The 22959-nt window shown below is 35.5% G+C and overlaps 1 protein-coding gene across 6 annotated transcripts in view; it reads right to left on the bottom strand.

The window, feature by feature from the left end:
- LOC145668473 (uncharacterized) overlaps positions 1-22959 on the bottom strand; it is a 269194-nt gene that overhangs the window by 92814 nt on the left and 153421 nt on the right. For all 6 annotated transcript variants that reach the window (XM_081736397.1, XM_081736394.1, XM_081736396.1 and 3 more), the window contains exon 3: positions 518-685. In XM_081736397.1, the coding sequence (XP_081592523.1) occupies positions 518-685 (168 nt within the window). The remainder of the gene's footprint in view (positions 1-517; positions 686-22959) is intronic.

Genomic DNA, 22959 nt, shown 5'->3' with positions numbered 1-22959 from the left:
TCAGCGCCCGGGGCGGGCGCCCCGCTGGCCCCCCCTTAGCTACGGCTCTGTGCCTGTTAATAGCTAGAACTTCGGGATATATTACACCTTGTAGCTAAAACTTCTATCTAAATCTGTTCTTAGATTATGCAAAACTCATTTTTCAATTGGGAAGCATTCCTGGTAAGACATATCCCTCTTTGGATATGTACTCTGTAGTGCAAATTTCTTTTGAATTGGAGGATTTTTATAGGATATTTTTTTATGTATTTCTACCAGTTTATTTATTTATCTTCGATGTTAAAGATGTATATAAATCAGATGACGAGATAGCCTATTATTATGCATATCTCAAATTTTGGAAATATTTTGAGTTACGTAATTTAAAATAGATAAGATGAAATTCCAAGATATTGTTGTTCTTAAAGCCATATAATAAATCACAGCAGAATTAGAATCCGCGAGAACCTTATAGAAATTCAATGTTCCAAAACCTAGTTAAAAGGAAAACAACATATAACAGAGAAACTTTACTTACAGGTCTCCTTCTGCACACGGATTTTCATCCAGCCACAAGCTTCGCAGCTTAGGAAGGTCCCGCAGATAGCAAATTTCATTCAGGTCCCTAATGTTGTTCCTTCGAACATAAAGTTCTTGAAGATTCCGGCAATACTGGAAGTCTGCCAACGTTGAGATCTTGTTTACACTGCAGATATAGAAAAAGAAACATCAAGTGTTGCTTATAACCAAGAAAAATGGAATCAAGTCTCAATATTAAATCTCCTAGAACAAATGGATGCATAATGAAATCTCTCTCTCTCTCTTTTTTTTTTTAATGAAAACATTTAATTTCGATGTTTACTTACATAATACGTGTACTTGACTATTTGAACTTGGTAAACGAATTTCCAGTATATGTTTATCAATTAATTCAGAGTATATTGACAATCAGGCTCGGACTGGCCAGGGCAGGAGGGCAGGGATCTCTGCCGGGGTCCTCTCTAAATATATATATAATTAAAAATGAATATTGAATAACATGGAAAATAAGATAAAACATGCTGCTGCTGTGTTGGAGCATAGTTACTCGTTGTATAGTTTGTTCCGTTCCCCGAGTTAGTTGCCTCCCAGCATTGAATGTAGTCTTGAGGTCCTATTATTGGAATGAAACTAACAGTATTATAAAGTCCTGTTTGGGACCCTTTGCTTGTGGCCTAGTAAGAATACATTTCAAAAATATAAAGAATGGGATCCCAGATACTCTAAATGTGTATTGGGGCCCCACGAATGCCGAAATGAGACTGACTTTTACGAAGTTCTGCTGGAGCCCTCTGTTAGTCTTTGACAAGTTATTGCGACACCATAAAGAAACAGAACGGGTCCCTACCCTGGGGTCCCATTCAAAAAATTGGAGCTACTCGTTGGTGGAGTACACACAGAGCTTTAAATGCGATCATTGATATCCACATTTATCAAGGGAAAGAAAAAGATGCAACAGGCTTCCAAACAACCGTTTTCTGACTTTCCTACTGTTTCTGAACGACGTTACAACCAGCAGACACGAAGTTTCAAGCCCAGACCTTCTTGCATAAATGGTGTTAATTCCAAACCATTGTGATGCGTGCTGTGTACAATGACCTATTCACGTTAACGGTTTCAGTCTCAAAATATTTACAGTCGCAAGCTCTGAATTTTGGAATTTAATTGCAAAATTACGTAAACAGCTACGCAAGAAAGTTCAACATCAGGATGAAAAATTTGTTAAAGTATATGACAAAGCGAAAGACTTTTCCAAAGCAAGGAATCTGCAATTAAAGGAATATTATACTGAGATTGAGATTGAAGAAAGAAAGAATTGCTGATGAAAAGTCATCTGATGAGGGAGGCAGAGTTAAACCCATCAGACCTCTTTAAAGTGGAACATTATTATGAGATTTTGAATTTAGCAGTGGACAGTGTGGAAGAAAGGTTTCAACCTCCTACTGAATTACTTAAGGATCTGCGGTTGCTAGATCCTAAATGTTTCAACGAAATAAAAGAATGGCTTCCAGAGAAGGCATTTGCACCACTTGGAACAAAGTTAAACCTCGATAAGGCTCAACTATCGGAAGAACTTGTAGAATTCACAAACATGTACGAAGCTTTATCTGTCAGTGTCACAATTAAAAAAAAAAAAAAAATCGAAGATGACTTTAATGATGAAGACTCCGAAGAAAAGGAAGGGCAAGAAAATGTGGAAACTAATAGAGCTTGTGGCACATGCTTGCTCTGTGCAACAGTTATTTCTTTTCGACTTATACAACAGGCGAGTTCATTAAATGTCATATATAAATATGCTCTAACCATGTACACAAGTGTGTTGTGAACAAGTATTCTGAAAACTGAAATTAATTAAAACAAAATTGCGCTCTCTCTCCTGTCTCGGGACATATTGGAAACTTTTATGTTTATCAGCATGCAATGTGATGTCTCTAGTATTATCCATGTTGAAAAGGTGTTAGAAGAGTTCTATGAATCTTCCGTAGAACCGGAGAGGTTGTTGCGCTGTTAACTTAGAGAGTGGTTAGCATCTTATGTTTCCCTTAACTTTGACTCTACCAGCAGCGCAGTATAATATGATTCAGTAATATGTCTTATATACTTTAATACTTATAATAAACTAATATGCCTGTGGGTTTATAACAACTTTTTGTTTCCTAGAGACATAGACGATAAATAAAGTTTTGGTACACATATACATTATAAAACATAAGATAAAATCTTAAAATATTTCAACATATAATTGTAGACTTTTGTGCATCCACTGAAATAACATTCGTGAAGCAGTTACTTTATCTTTGTGTTATAAATATTCATAATACTCGATCTGTGAGTATTAACTCTAATTTCAGGCTATATTCAGTTAGCATTTTATCAAACCCCGTTGGAAACAGAGTGTCATAACAATAAAAAAATAAGAATATGAAACAGTATACTCCGTGAGGCTCCGACATGCTACATTGGAAGAGAAGATGGGCCCCTCCGAGTGAGACTGTTGACAATTATGCAATCATTGTAAACGAGCCTGTGTGTGTGTTATCCATTTAACCCTTTATTTACTGGATAATGAATTCAGCGAGGACATTCGAAGATTTTCTGTAGTACTTCAAATGAATTTAAGTAAGATATTTTACATTCTGTTCTTATCTCATTTTGTGTTTTCAATATTTGAAACCACCCAGGGCCACATAAACGGATACTTTTCTTTATTATTAAGAATCATATCTTAATAATGTAACACCACCAATAAAAATGATTATTAATCTACGTAAGTTATTTCTCGATATATTAGGTTTGACAAACTAGCATATATGCGTCATGACTAGGGTGACCAGAATGTCTCTGCAACGGGATTGCCCATTATTATTATTATTATTATTATTATTATTATTATTATTATTATTATTATTATTATTATTATTATTATTATTATTATTATTAGAAGAGTCATCCGGTGTCCGGAGAAAAATGTAAACGGGACGCAAAATATCGTCCCGTAGTTACGTAGTAAAATAATATAGTTTTTGATTCGTAGTTACGTAGTAAAAATTTCTAATAGTAATAATGTCATGCATTGCGGACTTTTTTTAAAAACGGAAAGATCAAATCATCTACAAGAAACCTCAGGTATCGTTGTTGGTTGTTCGACTGAAGATTAGCGTCTCTTTCAACACGAGGCTATATGGAAGGTGGACCACGTGGACTCTTGCCAATGGTACTTCCACCAAGCTATCGCCATTCCGAACATCGTGAACTTAAGATATTTCGTGCAATACATAAGATTTTACGGTTGTGATGTACTGAATTGAAAACGTAATTCTCATTAAGTTGTACCTATAAACAAAGTTGAATTTTATGGGAGCACACAGGGTTGGAATAGATGCTCCTATAAGGCTTTATACAGACTTATCTATTCTTCAAGGCGCAATTGTTAACCTGGAATTGAACACAAAAAACAAACATTTACAGCAACGATGAACGCTATTCTTTGTATGTACATTTAATTTGAATATGCTATTCTTAAAATTTTCATGTAGTTTGAATATAACTCCTATATTTTATAACCAATCAGTGACCAGGGAGAAGATCTCCCCAAGCTGCGAAATTTATTCCGGAGTCACATATCCGTTTCTACTTAATGTGGGTTACCAGTAGATGTACACTCATGTCCAAACTGATTGTCGCATATCTATAACTGTCTTCTTGTAAGAATGATTTTGCAGGGTACATTTAATACTGATACTATGTGTATAATCGGGAAATGTATATTTGTGGTAAATTTCATAGGAAAAGAATTATAAATATGAAAATTAGAATGAGTAAAACAAAATGTTGTTAAATGAACAAGAAAATTTTATTTTCGTTTTATTGTTCTTATTTACTGCTCTTTTGACATGAAATTTGCCACATACATGTCTCTGCCGATTATACACATACTAACATTACAAGAAATATCGGGCGAATTCGTTATCAAATTATATTCCTACAACAACATATTTATAGACATGCGACAATAATTTTGGACATGAGTGTACAGTACTATTTCTATTCCGTATTGAATATCCCCTAGCAGAAGACTGAAATCAGCATTCAGCCCAATGGTTCTCGAATTGAGGATGCTAAAATAAATTAAACCAAGCAGGCGAAGGGTAGCTAGCGTTCTAAAATTGCATTTAGGAGGCCCGGGGCTCCAATGTGGTCACCAGCCTTCCTAACTGAATTTTCCAAACTTCAGTTTTCTCAGTAGAATATGCCAGGATGATACTTTTAAACATAGGTCATTTTCTATTGTTGTTGTGGTTGTTACTAACTGTCATGGCCTCTCAAGCTGCATCTGGAAGTTTTTTTTAATAAATTAGATATTAAATATGAATTTACTTTTAAACACAAAGCGACCAAGACGGGAATGAGGATGTTCGTCATAATAGGGAAACAATGACTCATTCCTTTTAAAAAAAATTATAATTATAAAAAGTAACGTTTCAACTGCTAATCATAATTTGTCTATTAGTTTAACTGATAATACGATTTTAGCTTTAAAATCCACATCCCTCTTCCACTTGTAAAAATATAATGAACAGTTTATATGAACAGGCTCCTTTTAGTTTGCGAATCTCTGAATGGCGCTCTAACAGTGAGAGGTGAACTGTTTTGCCTACTACATCAAAGATCCGAATCTTTAATCCAGATCTTTTTACAGTTTTAGAAGCACTTTATGAAAAACTATCGTTGTATTACAAATACCCAACATTTGCATTACAAGGAAAGCAATTATTATAGATAGGCACTCTCTCATTGATTATTATTATTTTGTATGTACTTTCTACTGCCATATTCGACACTCATACAATGGCACGCGATACCAGATACAGTGAAGTGTCGCATGGGAGCACTTCGTATAACGTGAACTTTACATAAAGTTTGTACTTCATATAATTAAATGAATACAACTATTAAAGAAAAAACGGATAGGAGATATTGCAACGAAATTTCTGTTATTAACAAATATTGGCTCCTCAAATTTGTACATCATGTATTATTCTTAAATGCTAAGTGATGCATAAAATACACTTTTATTGCTTTTTATGAATTCTTTTCGCGAGGTGGAAATAATCTTCTATCCTCTCAGCAAATATTATTTTTGTTATCCTCCTATAATACATAATTTAATATACATAATTATATCTAGTCAATACAAGTTTTCTTTGAAATCTTTTGAAAATATGTCGGAATTTTACGCATAGTAGAGCAAGCACAGTTTAATGTTTACATGTGATTTAACTTTAATTTCATCAGCATTTACATCTTTGATATGAGAGACTTAGGTTTGATTACCGGTAAGTCAAAACCCCATGTTAAACTCATGTCTCATACAGCATAGATATCGAAATAGTCGTTGATGTTGAAAAGTCCACTTACATTCAATAAAGATGATACCTACTATTACTGTTTCTTATTGTCTGGCTTGGCAGAGGTACAATGCATAACCACCAACATTAGTGAGAATACGAATATGAAATGAGTATTACCGTCACGCATAGGGATGCGCATTTGCAGCCAGTATATTGGAGTATTTCTTTACCGGAAATTTAATAGCCTGTGGAACACTGACATCTGACATGATATCAGATTCGAAACATAAAATATTAATTTTTGTATTAAAAGGTTCTTGACTCTGTCGTTCCTTAAGAAAGAAAGAACACGATTCTTTTAAAAATACACGTTTATGTATAAAAACAAATGGTTCGTGATGAGCTTCTTGTCATGTACAGTCATAATACTTATATATTATCTCATAAAGCGTGAAGAAATTTACGTAATACATAGCTGTGAAGAGAGAGAGAGAGAGAGAGTGTGTGTGTGAGAGAGAAAACTACTACTAAGTATGAATGATATTACAACTAAAGTAACAACAAAAAGTAGCTGAAATGCATTAGGCGAGAACTTTCTTGTTTTCACTTTTCATAAATGGAGAAAAAATATCAACAATCAGCATCTTCATATAATACTGATGGTTATGCTAAAAACATCCAATTTTCATTAATTCTTTGCCATCAATAGTACACTGATGGTTTAATCCAGTGGTTCTTAACTTTTTCAAGCCAAGCGCCCCCTTGGGTGAATTGTATTGTCCTGAGTGCCCCCCCCCAATCATCTTAATCTAATCCACCCATGTACACGGACGAACATAAGACTTGGACGAAGAAGTTTAAGGAACCAGAAAAAGCTTGAATTCTTAAAATGAGCCTTGAAGAATCCACGTTATTATTTGTAATTTAAAAAAATACATAAACTTTTGATAATTTCAAAAAAGCTTAAATGCTTTCGTCCGATAATAAGGAAAAGGTCTAACAGGTCATGAAATCTCAAAAGCTCCTAAACATTATATGGTCTCCAAATCATCCCTTTCTGTTCCAGCACTTTCGTTGAGAAAGTTCATGTATATATATATATACAGGGGTGGATCCAGGATATGATCAAGGGAGGGGCTAAACCATATTTTGCCGTTTTATCCAGTGTAAAGCAGGATTGAAGCCCATTTTATCCAGTGTATACCTGAGCGTCAAGGGGGGAGGGCTATAGCCCCTATAGCCTCCCCTTGGATCCGCCACTGTATATATATATATATATATATAATGATAAAAATACAACAGAAAATGTTCTGCACTTAATGAACAGTGTGTAATATGATGCACATTCCATCATAAAACACATTTATTTATTTATTTATTTTCACTCCAGTGGTATATTGATTTTTGCATGTCATCAAGAAAATACTACAAACTATTTGGCTGTACATCAAAATTGATCAAATAAATGTAGGTAATTTCCATATCTTGAACTGTGCAGAAGTACAATAAGACCAATACTGTTATTTGTTACGAGCATTTACATAATTCAGTTAGGATGCATCTGACATTACGCACATTGAACACAAACGTGTCATTGGAGCGGGGAAAAAAAACATAAGTTTAATAATCTGCAACTTTACATTCATTATTTATTTATTTAAAGTGGCATGATTACGTCTTCCCGCATCAGCAAACTGATTCGACAACAAAACTTAAACAACAAAAGCGAGGAAAGCCCTATGGATGGGTCCAGCAATTTCGTCATTTCTGATGACAATCTAAGTACAAGGTTCCAAAAACTTTTCTAGGATCCTAACTTTGTCGTTGCTAAGTAAAGAAGTATCAGTCGTTATAGGTTCACATTTACTTACATCAAACATGTTTCCTTACCTTTCATTACCTTGATCTATTTCTTCTTTGAAGTTTTTTTCTTTTGATTTAGATAAAGTTACAACTCTCTCTCTCTCTCTTTCATTATAATTTTTATAGCTTAAGACAAAATATCACAATTGGAAGTTTCATATATACTGGAAATAAAAATACTGGAAGCGCTGGCGGAAGTCATGCTTGACTCATCTACGAGGGCAAGTCAAAAATTATCTACACTTTTGTCATAACTTTTCTTACATTGCGCACTTTGTCTTCTATCCTCGCATATTTTATTGTCATACTGCTGCGGTAATGCTGTGAAAGTGTGATCTTAATCCTTCCATTTTTCTTCCTTCTGTTGCAGATATATCACGGCTGCTCCATTAGAAGTTTGCATCAAAGAGGAACAAAGAGCAGTGATCCGATTCCTCTGGTCGGAGGGTGTCAAAGTGTCAGACATTCATTGCAGACTATCATCGCAATACGGGAGAAGTGCACTATCACGTAAAACTGTTTTTGTGGCTCGAGAAGTTTAAAAGTGGTCGAACAAGTGTAACGCATGAAGAGGGAGTAGGACGGCCATCAACATCCACTACAGATGACAACATTCAGCAAGCTCGAGAGATTTGTTCTGGCGAATAGGCGAATCACTATCGATGAGGTAGCAGCTGCTTTGAACATCAGTCATGGCTCTGCCCATCAACTCATCCACGACGAGCTTGGTCGCTGATTTGCCTCAGACTTAGACGTGCAAAATTCGGTGCAAAAGTGGCTTTTCGACCAACTGAAAACCTTTTATTTGGAAGGAATACATGAGCTCGTTGACCGTTGGGCTAAGTGCATTAATAAGGAAGGAGATTACGTAGAAAAATGATGTGCATAGTATAACCCTAGCTTCATGTAAATAAACTGTAGAATGAAAAGTGTAGATAATTTTTGACTTCCCTCGTATTAACTTCATATATGAAAACGTTAGTTGTTCGTCGATCGTGATGCACGTGATTTAATGCACGTGATGCACGAATACTCTAATGGTACTTCTAAGTTACAAGTTATACTACAAGAAGTCTGGAATGGTGTTTGGAGTTCGGGAATAGAAATCAGGGTTATAATATATTGTATATTTGTTAATATTGTTATCATTGCTTACATTCGAAATTAAGATACAAATACAATATAGTAGCCATTTCATTAATTACGCATTATTTTCCGCATATTATCAATTCATCTACATTTAACGGGCTTTATAGATCATATTTCTGTCTTTAAATTCGGCTTGGTAGTAACGTCACTTGCTTCGGCACATGTACTACTAATCACAATTTTATTACTATTATGAAAATATCTTAACTAATGTATTTGATATAGGCATCACGAGAACTAATAATAGGAAAATATTGTTAATCATAGCCAAGTCTTATGCAAGACATAAATTAAATGATACGGGTTCATATTAAACCTCTCTACATTAAACATGGAGTTTTATCACCTATGTCATATTATTATTGCTGTGCTAAAAGCTTGTCTGAAACATGAATCCTCGAGCACAAAGTTTGTCGCGTTGGTGAGATCCGAGAACAAAACAGCACTGCAAAAAATCAATACAAGCGCCAGACATATCTCGACAGGAAAAAGCGCTCTATTTCAACAAACTATTTGGAATATATAAATTCAAGCAGCGACCACAAATATCGGTTTTTACATAAAACTTTCTGGGCGTTCTTTATCCTTCAGTGAAAACGTCATCATTCATTATCGTTTACAAAAAACTGATTATTTTATAAGACGGCAGTAGCATGGGCGGCGATTAGGGAGGCAAAGAGGGGCAGTTGCCCCCCCACTTTTTTGAAGTAACCCATAATGTATATAGTTTCATTTGGAAATCTGAAGTGTTGTATGTATTACTGGTTCATAGAAAAAAAGGAAAGGGATTCACCGAGAGCAGACAATTAGCATTTCCAGGGCAATTCGGCTTCCGGCCCTATATATATATATATATATATATATATATATATATATATATATATATATATATATATATATATATATATATATAAAGAGAGAGAGAGAGAGAGAAAGAAAGAAAGATTTTTTACCATCTTACGAAATTTAATCAGTCTAAGAGAGAGAGAATGACAGGAAAGAAACACTGTGCTGATGGGTGCTGATGACAAACTGGAATATTTCGTGACCTTGCGATAATATTTTATCTTCAATAAGAATGCGGGCGATGTCTTTGGAGAAAGGTGTGGTACCATAATCTATTCCAAATCTGGTGCAAGGTGGTGCTCGAATGACGTCATTGATACTAACGGTGACTAAATACGTCAAGCATTTTTTCTTCATTCTTACAAACGCAAAGTAATGTCTTCCTACATCAAGTATAGCTTTCTTTATAAATGGTTCCAAAAAAGACTTTAACTTGTTTATTGCCTATATTGTCTATATGAAGAATTTTTTTCTATTACAATGCATGCAATTAGAGATTTGCTAAATATACGTTGGGAAAAACGGAGTAATGGCACGCTGTGTATAATTGCATGTACTCCTGTTTTCAAAAAAGCAGAAGAAAAAGAAGGCTTCCATGGTGTTCCACCCCACCAACAATGTGCCGAACCAACCTTCCTAGAGTGGAAAAGCGCTGCAGAGAAAGTACTGGGGAGTATAACCATATATTGAAAATCCTTGTTTTTCTTCAAAAAATTTCACTACTTTTCTTTAAAGGTAAGTTCAAATTTACTTCTGGGGTACGATATTTTTGTAGTCGATATGTATGAATAGCCAAGTTAGAATAAATACAGGCAGTGGCGTAGCAGCTGCCCCCGCAACCCCCGCAGTGCGGGGGGGCCCCGAGGTATAGGGGCCCCCGAAGTTTTGCGATGAATAAAGATTTAAAGAAGTAGAACCTCAACATTACTTCTATCGGCTTTACAACTAGGTCCCCTTCTCTATACTTTGCAGGGGGGCCCGCAAAAGTGTGCTACGCCATTGAATACAGGGTTAGTATTTAGTTATAATATTTACGCATGACAGTCAAGAACAAAATCAAGATGGCGTGATTTGGGGCAATAGCACGCATCAACACAATAGTGCGTGTGATTACCCAATTGAGTGGATAATTTAGAAGTAATACTCTAAATATTAACCCTAGGAAGACGGAGGTACCATCTGTCACATGAAACACAAAAGGGAATATCAATTTTGCCCGCGTTTGTAAAATCCATTTTTAACTGCTACAAATATTTTTTTAAAAGTTATTTAATGACTTCTGCTAATAAATGGAAGTTTTAATCCATAGTAAATATCACTTACATTTCCTTGGTCGCTTTTGAACATGTATTTTAAAATGTAATCTTTCTGTACAAGCCTCTTACTCATTGTTGCACGAAAAATACACAAATAATAGTTCTAAGCCGGGAAGCATACTTGGAAAAGTATTGCGCAATAACAATATTATATGTTCAGTCTTTTCTTCGTTCTTCTCAGCAGGGGCGGATCCAGGAAGGAGGGATGCCCCCCCCAGGAGAGGAAACTTCCTTATGTTATATATAAATAAAAGCCATCACTGAGTTTGGACCTCTTAAAAGTAGCTCCAAGTAGGGATGCGCACGAGACAAGATTTGTGGCTATCTCGTCTCGAAAATGTGCTGTAAAAGTGATGTTTCGACTCGAAAAATATTTCTCTATTGGAAGAGCCGTGTCTCGACTCGAATTTTGTCAGGAAAATCCTGTCTCGACTCGTCTCGTGCGCATCCCTAGCTCCAAGTAGCAGTATTACAACCCGGCGCACCCCAGAAGTCCGTGTTTTAACACCGTTGCCATATTATAAAGTGTATAAAGAAAGAAATTCATTTAATTTCTTTCTTTGCAGATGGTGCGAAATCTTCATTCAAGGACTACTAACAGCAAACTAGACAAGAGGACAAACTGAAGGCGGCGTTGGACGCTGTGAAAAAGTGAAGAAAAATCCGAGAGGTTACCAGATCTTTTGGTATGCATGAAGCTACTATTAGAACAAGATTAAGAAAAGGAGTTTTTGGTGGACCTAAAATGATACGGAAACCAATGTTTCCGTCGCAGCAAGAAGAAATAAAACACCATACCATAACATTGTCGAACCTCTATGGAATTATTTTAATGGAGCTTCGTCAAATTGCCTTTCAATTTGCAACACTAAACAAGTTACCGAACAATTTTTGTACAAAAACTAAGATGGATGGTAGAGACTGGGGTGAAGCATTTTTGAAACGTAATCCACAAGTAAGCGTCAGGAAACCAGAAGCAACATCTCTACCGAGAATTACGAGCTTCAGAGACACAGTGAACAATTCTTTTGACTACTAGAGACAACTTATGGACAAACACCACTTCCTTCCTTCTAGGATTTTTAAATGGATAAAACGGGAATCACAACAGTTCACAAACATCAGAGAATTCTAGCTCCTAGAGGACGTAAACAAGTTGGAGTAGCAACATGTTTAGAAAGAGAAAGAAACAACCTAGTAATCTGGGCAGTGAGTCCAACTGGACTTGTAGTGCTAAATTGCAGCCTTTAGATGTTTCAGTGTTCAGTCTCCTCAAATGTGCATACAATGATGCTTGTTATTCATGGATGCGCCGATATCCGTACGAAGAAATTGAACTTCGTTACGTTCCAAAAACTTTTTAAAGTTGCGTTGAGAAAGTGAGCAAAAGTGTGCAGCGTGAAAAATGCCTCATCAGGCTTTAAAAAGCGTGGTATGCTCCCCATGAATCCAGAAGTTTTTATATATGCTGATTTTGCTCCAAGTGATCAGTGCTGTAGTCAGACTGAGGAGAATACGAAAGAAGACTTTCCTCATGATGCAATGGGCTCGACGAAACAAAAATTTAGTGACGTTTCTGAACTGGCAGTAGCTGGACCATCAAGAGAACTCAGCAATTCCGAAGAATCCTCCACAATAGTCCAGTTAATAACAATTTCTCCAATTCCTAGGCAAAAAACATCGTTAATGAAGCAGAAGGGGAGGACCAAAGCTCACAAATTCTAACAGCAACACGTTGTAAGTCTCTTCTGCAATAAAAAAGAGCGAAGAAAGCAAATGCGTTTAGGGAATATCATCATAAGGAAGGTTTAAAAACGAACTAAACTAAGAACTCAACTGTTGTGCTATTACCTTCAACTGCAGGGTAATTGCACGCAGTGTAAGGTTTCAAATTTCTGTCTGCTACCGGTATCTTATATCGGAGAGTAATTATACAACAGTTCCGAGTTATTTCATAGTAAACATACGTAGGTATGTACAGAACTATTTATTAGGTTCCTTGGTGCTATCTCATTGCTGTTCTGAGCAATTAAAAAAATCCGTGTGTCATTACCCCCTTTTCCTCTATAAGTAACGTAAACTAAACATTCCGGTTTCATATACAAATGAATATGAAAGTACAAATAATAATTTTTCTGGTGACCACAGAATATTTTAAGGTGGTTACAAATTGTTTGTTGAAGTTCAGCGTCTCTTTTCAGTAGCGAGGCTATATGAAGCGTGGATTTACAGTTTAAGATGGAATCAGAACCAATGTAATGCGTTTCAAATTTCAAGGCTCTCCGACCCAGAATCGAACCCAGGACCTCGTGCAACAAAGGTACACGCGCCATCCACAAGACCAATAGGGAAGGCTACTACTTGTTTCCTAGTAATAAGTTATATCAGAGAGGGGAGAAAGCTTCATTGGTCGTATTTTTTTGGAAGTACATTATAGGTTTAAAATTACACACTTTTCTCGTTTAACGAAACGTTGAAAATGGGAAGATTTCAAATAATATTTTAAGTAATAGGCCATTATCACTTAATGATTATTTATTTTTAGCTTCTACTTTATTTATTTATTTAAGCGGGAACCTTTTAGTGGTTTACCATAGACCCTATGCAATGACTTCCATTACAGAGTTCCTGTTCAGATCTATAATTGTCATGTCGTAACAAGTTACACTTTATTTGAAAGTGACAAAACACAATCTCATAAATAATTCAACTTATGAATATTTGTTTATAAATAAACACATTGTTTAAAAGTAACAAAACACAATATCATAAACAATTCAACTTATAAATAGTTGTTTATAACTGTAAGAGAGAAATTAAAGAGTTAATTATATGATATTTGTAGAAGAGACAAATTAGGAGTTAATTACATGATATTTGTAGAAGTGAAAAATAGTTAATACAGAGTTTGCTAACTTGACTAGTTCTTGGTCAACCCATATTTTGGGAAAGTAATGTCCCCAAACTCACGTATTGCCTTGTATGACCCAAAAATGTATAATCTTGTCTTAAAAGTGCTCACAGTATTGCGTAAAGCAAAAAATAATGCTAAAATTGTCAAATTTTATTCTTTTCGTCCTTAAAAAGTACTATTTAGTGACATACAGTAGGCTAGTTTGTGTTGCCAATATGTCCCTTAACGTCAAAGAATACGTCTCCAAATAAATAATCATGTATAGGCTTAGCTGACGGACTAATCAAAAATAGAATATCTCAAAATCATTGACTACTTTACTGAGTAGTCTTCTACATTTACTAGAAAACTGTATAAATAAATTATTATAATATTGTTTAATTCCTGTAATATCTTAAACAAAATGAAAAAGTGGGGACAAAGCTGATGATAATCTTTAATGATACCATATTCATGTATCAGAACGTCAATATCCGTACGCACGAACACACACGATGAATTTCTGGGAAATGGTACGAGCATTGCGGACACGTACTGTCACACCATGGACAGGCTAAAAAGCAGCCATACGTCAGAGAGGTACTATGAGAAGAGGTTTTGTTACTGCACGATATTGCCCGACCGCATGGAGCATAACGGACTAGTACAGACATGAGTTTCAACTGAGCAATTCCTGGCCATCTTTCGTATAGCCCTGATGTACTCCCTTCAAACTACCATTGTTTGGATCCCTAAAGGAACACTCCTATGGGCGGCGTTTTGATACATTGGAAGAGGCACAACAGGCTAGGATTACCTGGTTAGAGAACTTGGAGCAACACTTCTTTGCAATGGGCATGGACGTGTTACTGTCACGTTGGAACCTATCTTTGGACCGCAATGATTCCTATATTGAATGTTAGTGTGGTACCATGTGTCAAACATGATACAGTGTCAGATATTTATCTCTGCACGCTTTAAGAAAATCGAGAATTCAAGAATTCAATTTACTTTTTGATGTATATATATATATATATATATATATATATATATATATATATATATATATATATATACAGTGAAACCTCTCAATAGCGGACACCAATGGGACATGAAGTTTTGTCCGTTACTGAGAGGTGTCCGTTATAGAGAGGTTACAGAAATTTAATTTCTCATAACGGTAATTGTATGCAGTAATATACAGTAAATACATTATGTATGGGCGTAAATACGTAAAATTCAATATGAAAATAGTCTTATTTAGTACACATTTGAATTACTGGGAGGGATGAAGGAGAAATTCATTTCTATTAAATCATAGCCTATTATTGCTGGGCAATGTTTAACGAAAAAGGCATGGTTTTTCCTCTACAACGGTAATAAAACTCACTAGCAAGTGTCCTCTAAAAATCCTCAGTACGATTGCAGAATAAACATGTGTGTGTGTGTGTGTACTGGCGCGGCATCTTCGTTGACAGAATGGATGAAAAGGCAAGCTATTGGGGGTGCATATTTTTATTGACCCAGGTCCAATCACAAAGAAAGTTCAGGTGTTCTGTTTGATGGTTCACCAGGTCTGGACTCATGAGAGATACACTTATGGAGAAAAACTTTTCTGTATACTGTAATATATCGCAGAACCGAGAACAATTCCTGTCCGTTATGAAGAGGTTATTCAAACGTTTGGGGGGAAAAGGTCTGTCCGCCTACGTGTCTGAGAGTGTCCGTAAAAGGGAGGGTTTGTTCCGTAAGAGAACATATATTTTTGCCGGGACTAAAAAATCTGTCCGTATTATAGAGGTGTCCGTTATTGAGAGGTGTCCGTTAAGGGAGGTTTCACTGTATATATATATATATATATATATATATATATATATATATATATATATATATACATGCATATATACATGCATACATACACACACACACACACACACACACACACATATATATATATATATATATATATATATATATATATATATATATATATATATATATTCCTTTCAAGGTTGAAAGCTGCACTGGCTGATGTTTCTTCTGACAGCCATTCTATAAAAAAAAGAGGAGAATTTGCACGTAAAATCTCATAGGTAACACGTGAGTTATCTGATTAGATTCATGTACTATTTAGTATATCTTCCTACGAATCATATCTTTAAAAGATTCCGTAGTGGTATCTCACCTGTCATCAAGTCTCAACCGCAGCTTCTCGGAAAAGATTTATCAATCACATAATCAAATAAGCAACAGAGCATTCCAGAGTAGAAACATTACTCACCGTCTATTTTCGAAGAAATTTTACGAGTTTTTTTTTTAACTTACATTTATGCCTCACACTTCTGTTTTATAGACTAATATGTATAACATGCGAATAATACAAATGATACGTGATGTAACCTGATTAATAGAATGATGAAATCGGAGAAAAAGTACTCTAAAATTGTAACATTGATCATCCACAGCGGTGCTATTCTAATCTTTTAACAACCAGTTATCTCTCTCTCTCTCTCTCTCTCTCTTGCTTATTTTGGGGGTTATCACAATAAAAAAAATTAATGGCGGAACTTTTCACTACAAAATGCTTGTACTTTGAATATAATTGTAGTGTTTTTTTTTTTTTGGCCAACAAATCAAAGTATTAGAAAATGGTAGTACCGTAATAATATTTTAATCCCATAAGGTTGTTTAATTAACCAGTCTTAATTTTTCGAAATTCCACACTGTCGTTTTCCCAAGGAGATCGCACCCAACCTCTTAGGTCACCGATGATTGGCAAGGAGGAAGTGCTGCAGGAAGACACAGGTAAAACAGGATATAGAGAATGAACACTGACTTTTTTTTCTTTGAATCCACAATGCTTCCTATATTTGAAGTTTCCTAGTATCAACGATACAAAAAAGTTCTCTTCCCTATAGATCACCGATTCGACGTGGCTGCACACGTGAAGGAGCAGGGACATCTTGTTTATGAACAAGCTTTTGGCCATCTTCTTTGGACTTCAGTTTATCCCTTTTCAAATTCTAATTGTCCTAAATCAATGCCAGAATGCGAATAAACTCGATTTCTCTTGGAAAATGCAAATCTAAAGATTAAAAAAATCAGTACGACATGAATATCCGATGAATTCGGTTTTTAATATTTGATATTGCTTGGATTGTTCTGTTGCGGAAAATGTTTCACGCTGTTTCACATGCAAAACTCCTTGGAAGAATAGTGGGTAATGATTCAAATCAAAAGTTTTAAATCTATTCTCAGAAATAGAAATACGAATGGGAACGCGAAGGAATTTTCAAGCGGTAGTTACGATTGCTAACAACTAACTCCAGAAAAGCGTGTACCGTAAATGCATGGCGGCGATAACCACAAAACAGACCTTTATTGTATTGTAATACACGCAGAGTTCGTTACCAGTCATGCTGGTGTCTAGTAGCGTCTTCAAATCCCTTCTGCATGAATCAACTTATACAGGCTGTATGTTCTCAATTTTCCAAAACAATATAAATATTTATTTATAAAAATGAAAAGAAATTAATAAAATTATTTTTTAAAAAAGATTGCATATAAACCCGAGAATAAAAGTAAAGATTACATAAAAAAACACGTTACGTAACGAAGAAATTAACCCCCTCCTCCCTCATGTCATACTTCGTAACGCAATATACGGATGACCTCTTAGATATGTATCACATTCATCACGCTCACAGATCCCAGTATTCCGGAATTCATATTCAAATTTCTAACTGCCCATTTAAATTTCTGTCTGCCCATTGAATTGAAACAATTGAAAGTTGTTTGTTTTCACAACAATATAAGCGAGCGGGAAAAGTACAGGGATGTTTTCACTAATTTGTTTGGCTTCTTTCTTTCACTCTTGGTTAGGTCATGCGTGTGTGTGTTTATGTCTGGGTATAACAAACGGTTCTGCGAACTCGAAATATTTTAACAACCGGTTCTGCGAACTCGAAATATTTTAACAACCGGTTCTAGCGAACCGGCTGAATAGCATCACTGTTGATCCACCATCCAGTCCACATGGCACAATGATGATCCAGAGGCGATATCCAATTTTTGAAGAATGCGCGGTTTATTATTCAATCAAAGCAGGAACCAGTATCATATTATCAGCTTATGATTCTTGTTGGTTACTTTTTGTCCATCTAGAAATGACGACGAATTCAAATATAATTTTAAGAGTGGTGATAAAACTAAGCATCACTACCTTCATAGTAAAGAGCCCTGACAGTACTACTAACATACGAGAATAGAACGTTAGATCGGTCTTATACCGGTAACAAGAATACTTCTCAAACAATATTAGGACATCTGTTGCTAAATATAAGTTTTCGTATTGCACACGACTACTGAGTTTTGCCATGGAGAAAATGAACTTGTTCCATTCAAAATAAGCTTTATATGCATTAACACGTCTTAACCACGCTCCCAAACTCGTTTCAAAACAAAGTGGTTCTCGTAATGAAAAGTTCCGGAAGGCACTCTTAACCTTATTTCTATTTCTGAACTCATTATCCTTCAGGAAGTGACTTCGATGCACCAACACACGGTTGTACGAAGGTGGTAGGTCGGAGTTGTATACAGGGTGAGGATAAATGACATAAAGGGCATTATATCATTCAGCTTCTGTTTTACAATTCTTGCCATATCTGTTTTGGCAATGTCCTGCACGGACAGGACCTATTGACCAAGACTGTTGCTTTTCACACAATCGCTTGTACACTTCGTCAATTTCTGTACAATACGTAACAGCGGTAATGTATTCATCAGGATAAAAGAAATGATACTCACTGCTGTTCACAACATACACAACAAAACCATTACACGTCAGTTTTAGTTTTGGAAATTTTGGGAGAGATTCACTAATATCTAACTAACTACCCGCTTCGCTTGCAACTATCCTACAAGATAACTTCTTGTATGTCACAACATGATCAAGTAGAGGCTTGCCTTCGTGTCGAAACGATAGATTATTGCAGATGTTCATCCACTATTGCTTATGATCCAATTCCTACGATATATTGTCCATCGATTTTCTCGCACCTTTTTCATGTACACACATTTTTAGAGTGCCATTATACAGTGTGTTTCAAAACAACACCGACAACGTTTGGGAGGTGATTCCTCACACCAAGATAAGACAAAAAGTATAGTCCAACCTGGGTGCACAAATGCTTCCTTTCGGAGTTATAGGCTGCCGAAAACATTAAAAAAAATGAACTTTAAAGGTCCATAGCACAGAATTATGGGATATATCCTAGTTGAGAATCCTTCGGTACTTCCGCAACAATTTTCATAGGGTTAGTTGGTGAGTACTTCAAATTATATGCCCGTAGCCAAACTCCCTATATAAAAATTGTTTCGTGGGTACCTTAGGCTTCTGAAACCTGGATATTTGGATAGTGAACATATTAGTTCCTAAGTGGTCTTGACCCGACTAGGGTACGTCCCATAGTTTTGTGACTAGGGACCTTTAAAGTTCATTTCTTTCGCGTTTTCGGCAGCCTATAACTCCGAAAGGAAGCATAGTAGTAGGGACCCGCGTTGGCCCGAATGACTCATCCTCACTCTCTTTTATGACCAGGGTGAAAGGTCAATGACCTGGCCCAGGGTCAATGACCTAGGGGTACTTAGGACCACCCCCTCTAAATTTTGGCAGGGGTACCTTGTCCCACCCCCTAAATTTTGGCAGGGGTACATAGGACCACCCCCCTTAAATTTTGGAAATTGCCAAATCTAAAAATTTGGTATGGTAGCCTAGGACCATAGTATGTACCTCTATCAGTATTGGGGGTCTATGTCGTTCCCTTTCATGGGTAAAAAATTGCCAAAAAGTCAAATTTTGGGGGTTTTTGACCTAATTTATCCCCTTTGATGAGGTATTATTACCCTATATAGTTATATGGGCGTATACAGGGGTTCATTCCCTTTCATAAGACATGGGTATATTGGTGCACCCCTTGAAAAATTTGGGAGGGGTACCTTGGCCCACCCCTTAAATTTTGGAAATTGCCCAATTTCAACATTTGGTATTATAGTACAGGACCCTAATATCTATTATGATAAATTTCGGTGGTCCACCTCGTTCCCTTTTAGGGGTACAAAATTGCCAAAAAATATAAACGTAAGCAATACGTTATACCACGTGTTTGGTTTTTGGTCGATTTTATCCCCTTTGATGAGGGTGTTATTACCCTATATGGTTATATGGGCGTATACAGGGGTCCATTACCTTTCATAAGACATGGGTATATTGGTGCACCCCAGGGAGGGGTACCTTGGCCCACCACTTAAATTTTGGAAATTGACCAATTTAAACATTGGGTATTATAGTACAGGACCCTAATATGTATCGTGATAAATTTGGGTGGTCCACCTCATTCCCTTCTAGGGGTACAAAATTGCCAAAAATTCAAATTTCGGGGGGGTTTTGACCTAATTTATCCCCTTGGATGAGGTGTTATTACCCTATATAGTTATATGTGCGTATAGAGGGGTCCATTACCTTTCATAAGACATGGGTATATTTGTGCACCCCTTGAAAAATTTGGGAGGGGTACCATGGCCCCCCCTTAAATTTTGGAAATTGCCCAATTTCAACATTTGGTATTATAGTACAGGACCCTAATATGTATCGTGATAAATTTGGGCGGTCCACCTCGTTTCCTTCTAGGGGTACAAAATTGCCAAAATATAAACGTAATCAATACGTTATACCACGTGTTTGGTTTTGATCGATTTTATCCCCTTTGATGAGGTGTTATTATCCTATATAGTTATATGGTCATGTATAGGGGTCCATTACCTTTCGTAAGATATGGGTATATTTGTGCACTCCTTTAAAAATTTGGGAGGGGTACTTTGGCCCACCCCTTAAATTTTGGAAATTGCTCATTTTATATATTTGGTATTATAGTACTGGACCCTAACATGTATTATGATAAATTTGGATGGTCCACCTCGTTCCCTTTTAGGGGTACAAATTGTCAAAATATAAACGTAAGCAATACGTTGTACCACGTGTTTGGTCTTTTGGCCCAATTTAACCTCTTGGATGAGGTTCTATTACCTTATATGGTTATATGGTTATGTATAGGGGTCTATTCCCTATCATAAGACATAGGTACATTTGTGCACTCCTTTAAAAATTTGGGAGGGGTACTTTGGCCCACCCCTTTCAAAATTCGGTAAACGTTTTCTAGGACCCATTGGTGTTCCTCTTATGGCCAAATATTCAAAATTTAAATGTTATTGACCGGTTTTATTATTGAATAAGTACAGGATTTATTACTTTTTTTCATAAGACACAGGTGTATTTGTGTACCAATCTTAAATTTTGGGAGGGGTACATTTCTTATTATCGTATCAATAATTGGTAATTGTTCTTTGGGTAAATCATTGTGATCACGTGATCAGTTATTAACCTATGATGGGATTAGGAGTCCAGGACATTGGTACATTAAAACTTTGTAGTATAATTTAAGAATTGTCAAATGAAATTACGTCATTGGTTTTGATTATTCACGCCAAATATAAACGTAAGCAAGACGTTGTACCACGTGATTGTCCTTGATGAGGTAGTGTACAGGGATTCATTTCCTTTGTTGTGGTACTTCTTAAGTTTGAGTACACACACTTCTAGAAAACAGTTGGTTCTACTCAGGTAAACAATTGACGAACATTATTGACCTTATTGAACATATAATAATATGATTAACTCTAAGACTTAGGTATATCAGGAGAAGTATTCTTTAAATTTGGGAATGGTGATAAGCAGAATTTTAACATAAGGCGCGAAATTAGAAACAATACATTGAACTTTAGTCACAGCTCATAGTCTAAGATCATTGGTGGTGATTGATTTGAAATCTGATAGCTATCCTTATTGAATCTTATGACTCATAGACGAAAGGCAATACATGCTACAACACTGGCAAAGTTATTGTTAATGCAATTTGATTGGTTGATCACTATCTTTCCTGCAATCTGATTGGTTGATCACTATCTTTCATGCAATCTGATTGGCTGATGATTTTCAAATCTTTGCTGTATTTAGTTTTAAGTTTTGTTTAACATTTAAAAATCTTGGTTTCGTTCAACATTTTGCACTCACTGATAAATATGATCAAAACCGTTTATTTGTTAATCGAATAGTTAAAAACCGGATAAAGTTTGACGGTTAACCGTGAAACGTAAATTTTTTTTAGTTTGAAATTTTTTTGCTTGAAATTTTTTTGTTTGAAAATTTTTTCGTTTCCAAATTTTTTTTGTTTCAAAATTTTGTTTGAGATTTTTTCGTTTGAAATTTTTTGTTTGAAAATTTTTTCGTTTGAAATTTTTTGTTTGAAAATTTTTGTTCGAAAATTTTGTTTAAAATTTTTTGTTTAAAATTTTTCGTTTCCAAATTTTTTGTTTGAAATTTTTTGTTTCAAAATTTTGTTTGAATTTTTTGGTTTGAAATTTTTTGTTTGAATTTTTTTTTCGTTTCAAAATTTTGTTTCAAAGATTTTTGTTTGAAATTTTTGTTTCAAAGTTTGAGTTGACATTTTTAAAAGTTTGTGCACCTATTAGTAAAGAACCGGAACTGTTTAGAACAAAAACCTTTGACAACATTGTGGTGCAATAGTACACGTCAGAACCTGGGGTTGTACTTGAAATGATAAAACACAATTCATTGAAATGGATCATTTTATTACACTCCACATACATCCATACCAGATAGTGGTTCTGGATATTGTCGATACAATGTATTTTGAACTTCTTGCACTAGTTTGTCTTTAGCATATAATTTTAATTCCAGTTGAAGTCTTTTAAGGTCTAATGCAATATCAATTGGTGGAAACTCAATGTCCATTTGATCACAAATAAACTGTTTATCAATACAGGTATGCACTAGCCGGAACTGTTTAGAACAAAAACATCTGGCAACATTGTGGTGCACGTCAGAACATGATAATGCAACGTCATCAGTTTTGCATCATATATAAGTATCGTTCGCGTTAGTATT

Source organism: Thermobia domestica, chromosome 13 (genome assembly GCF_964235325.1).
Source record: "Thermobia domestica chromosome 13, izTheDome1.hap1.1, whole genome shotgun sequence".
Lineage (NCBI taxonomy): Eukaryota > Metazoa > Arthropoda > Insecta > Zygentoma > Lepismatidae > Thermobia > Thermobia domestica.
Note: the sequence above shows the minus strand (reverse complement) of the source record. Positions and strands in the feature narration are given on the sequence as shown.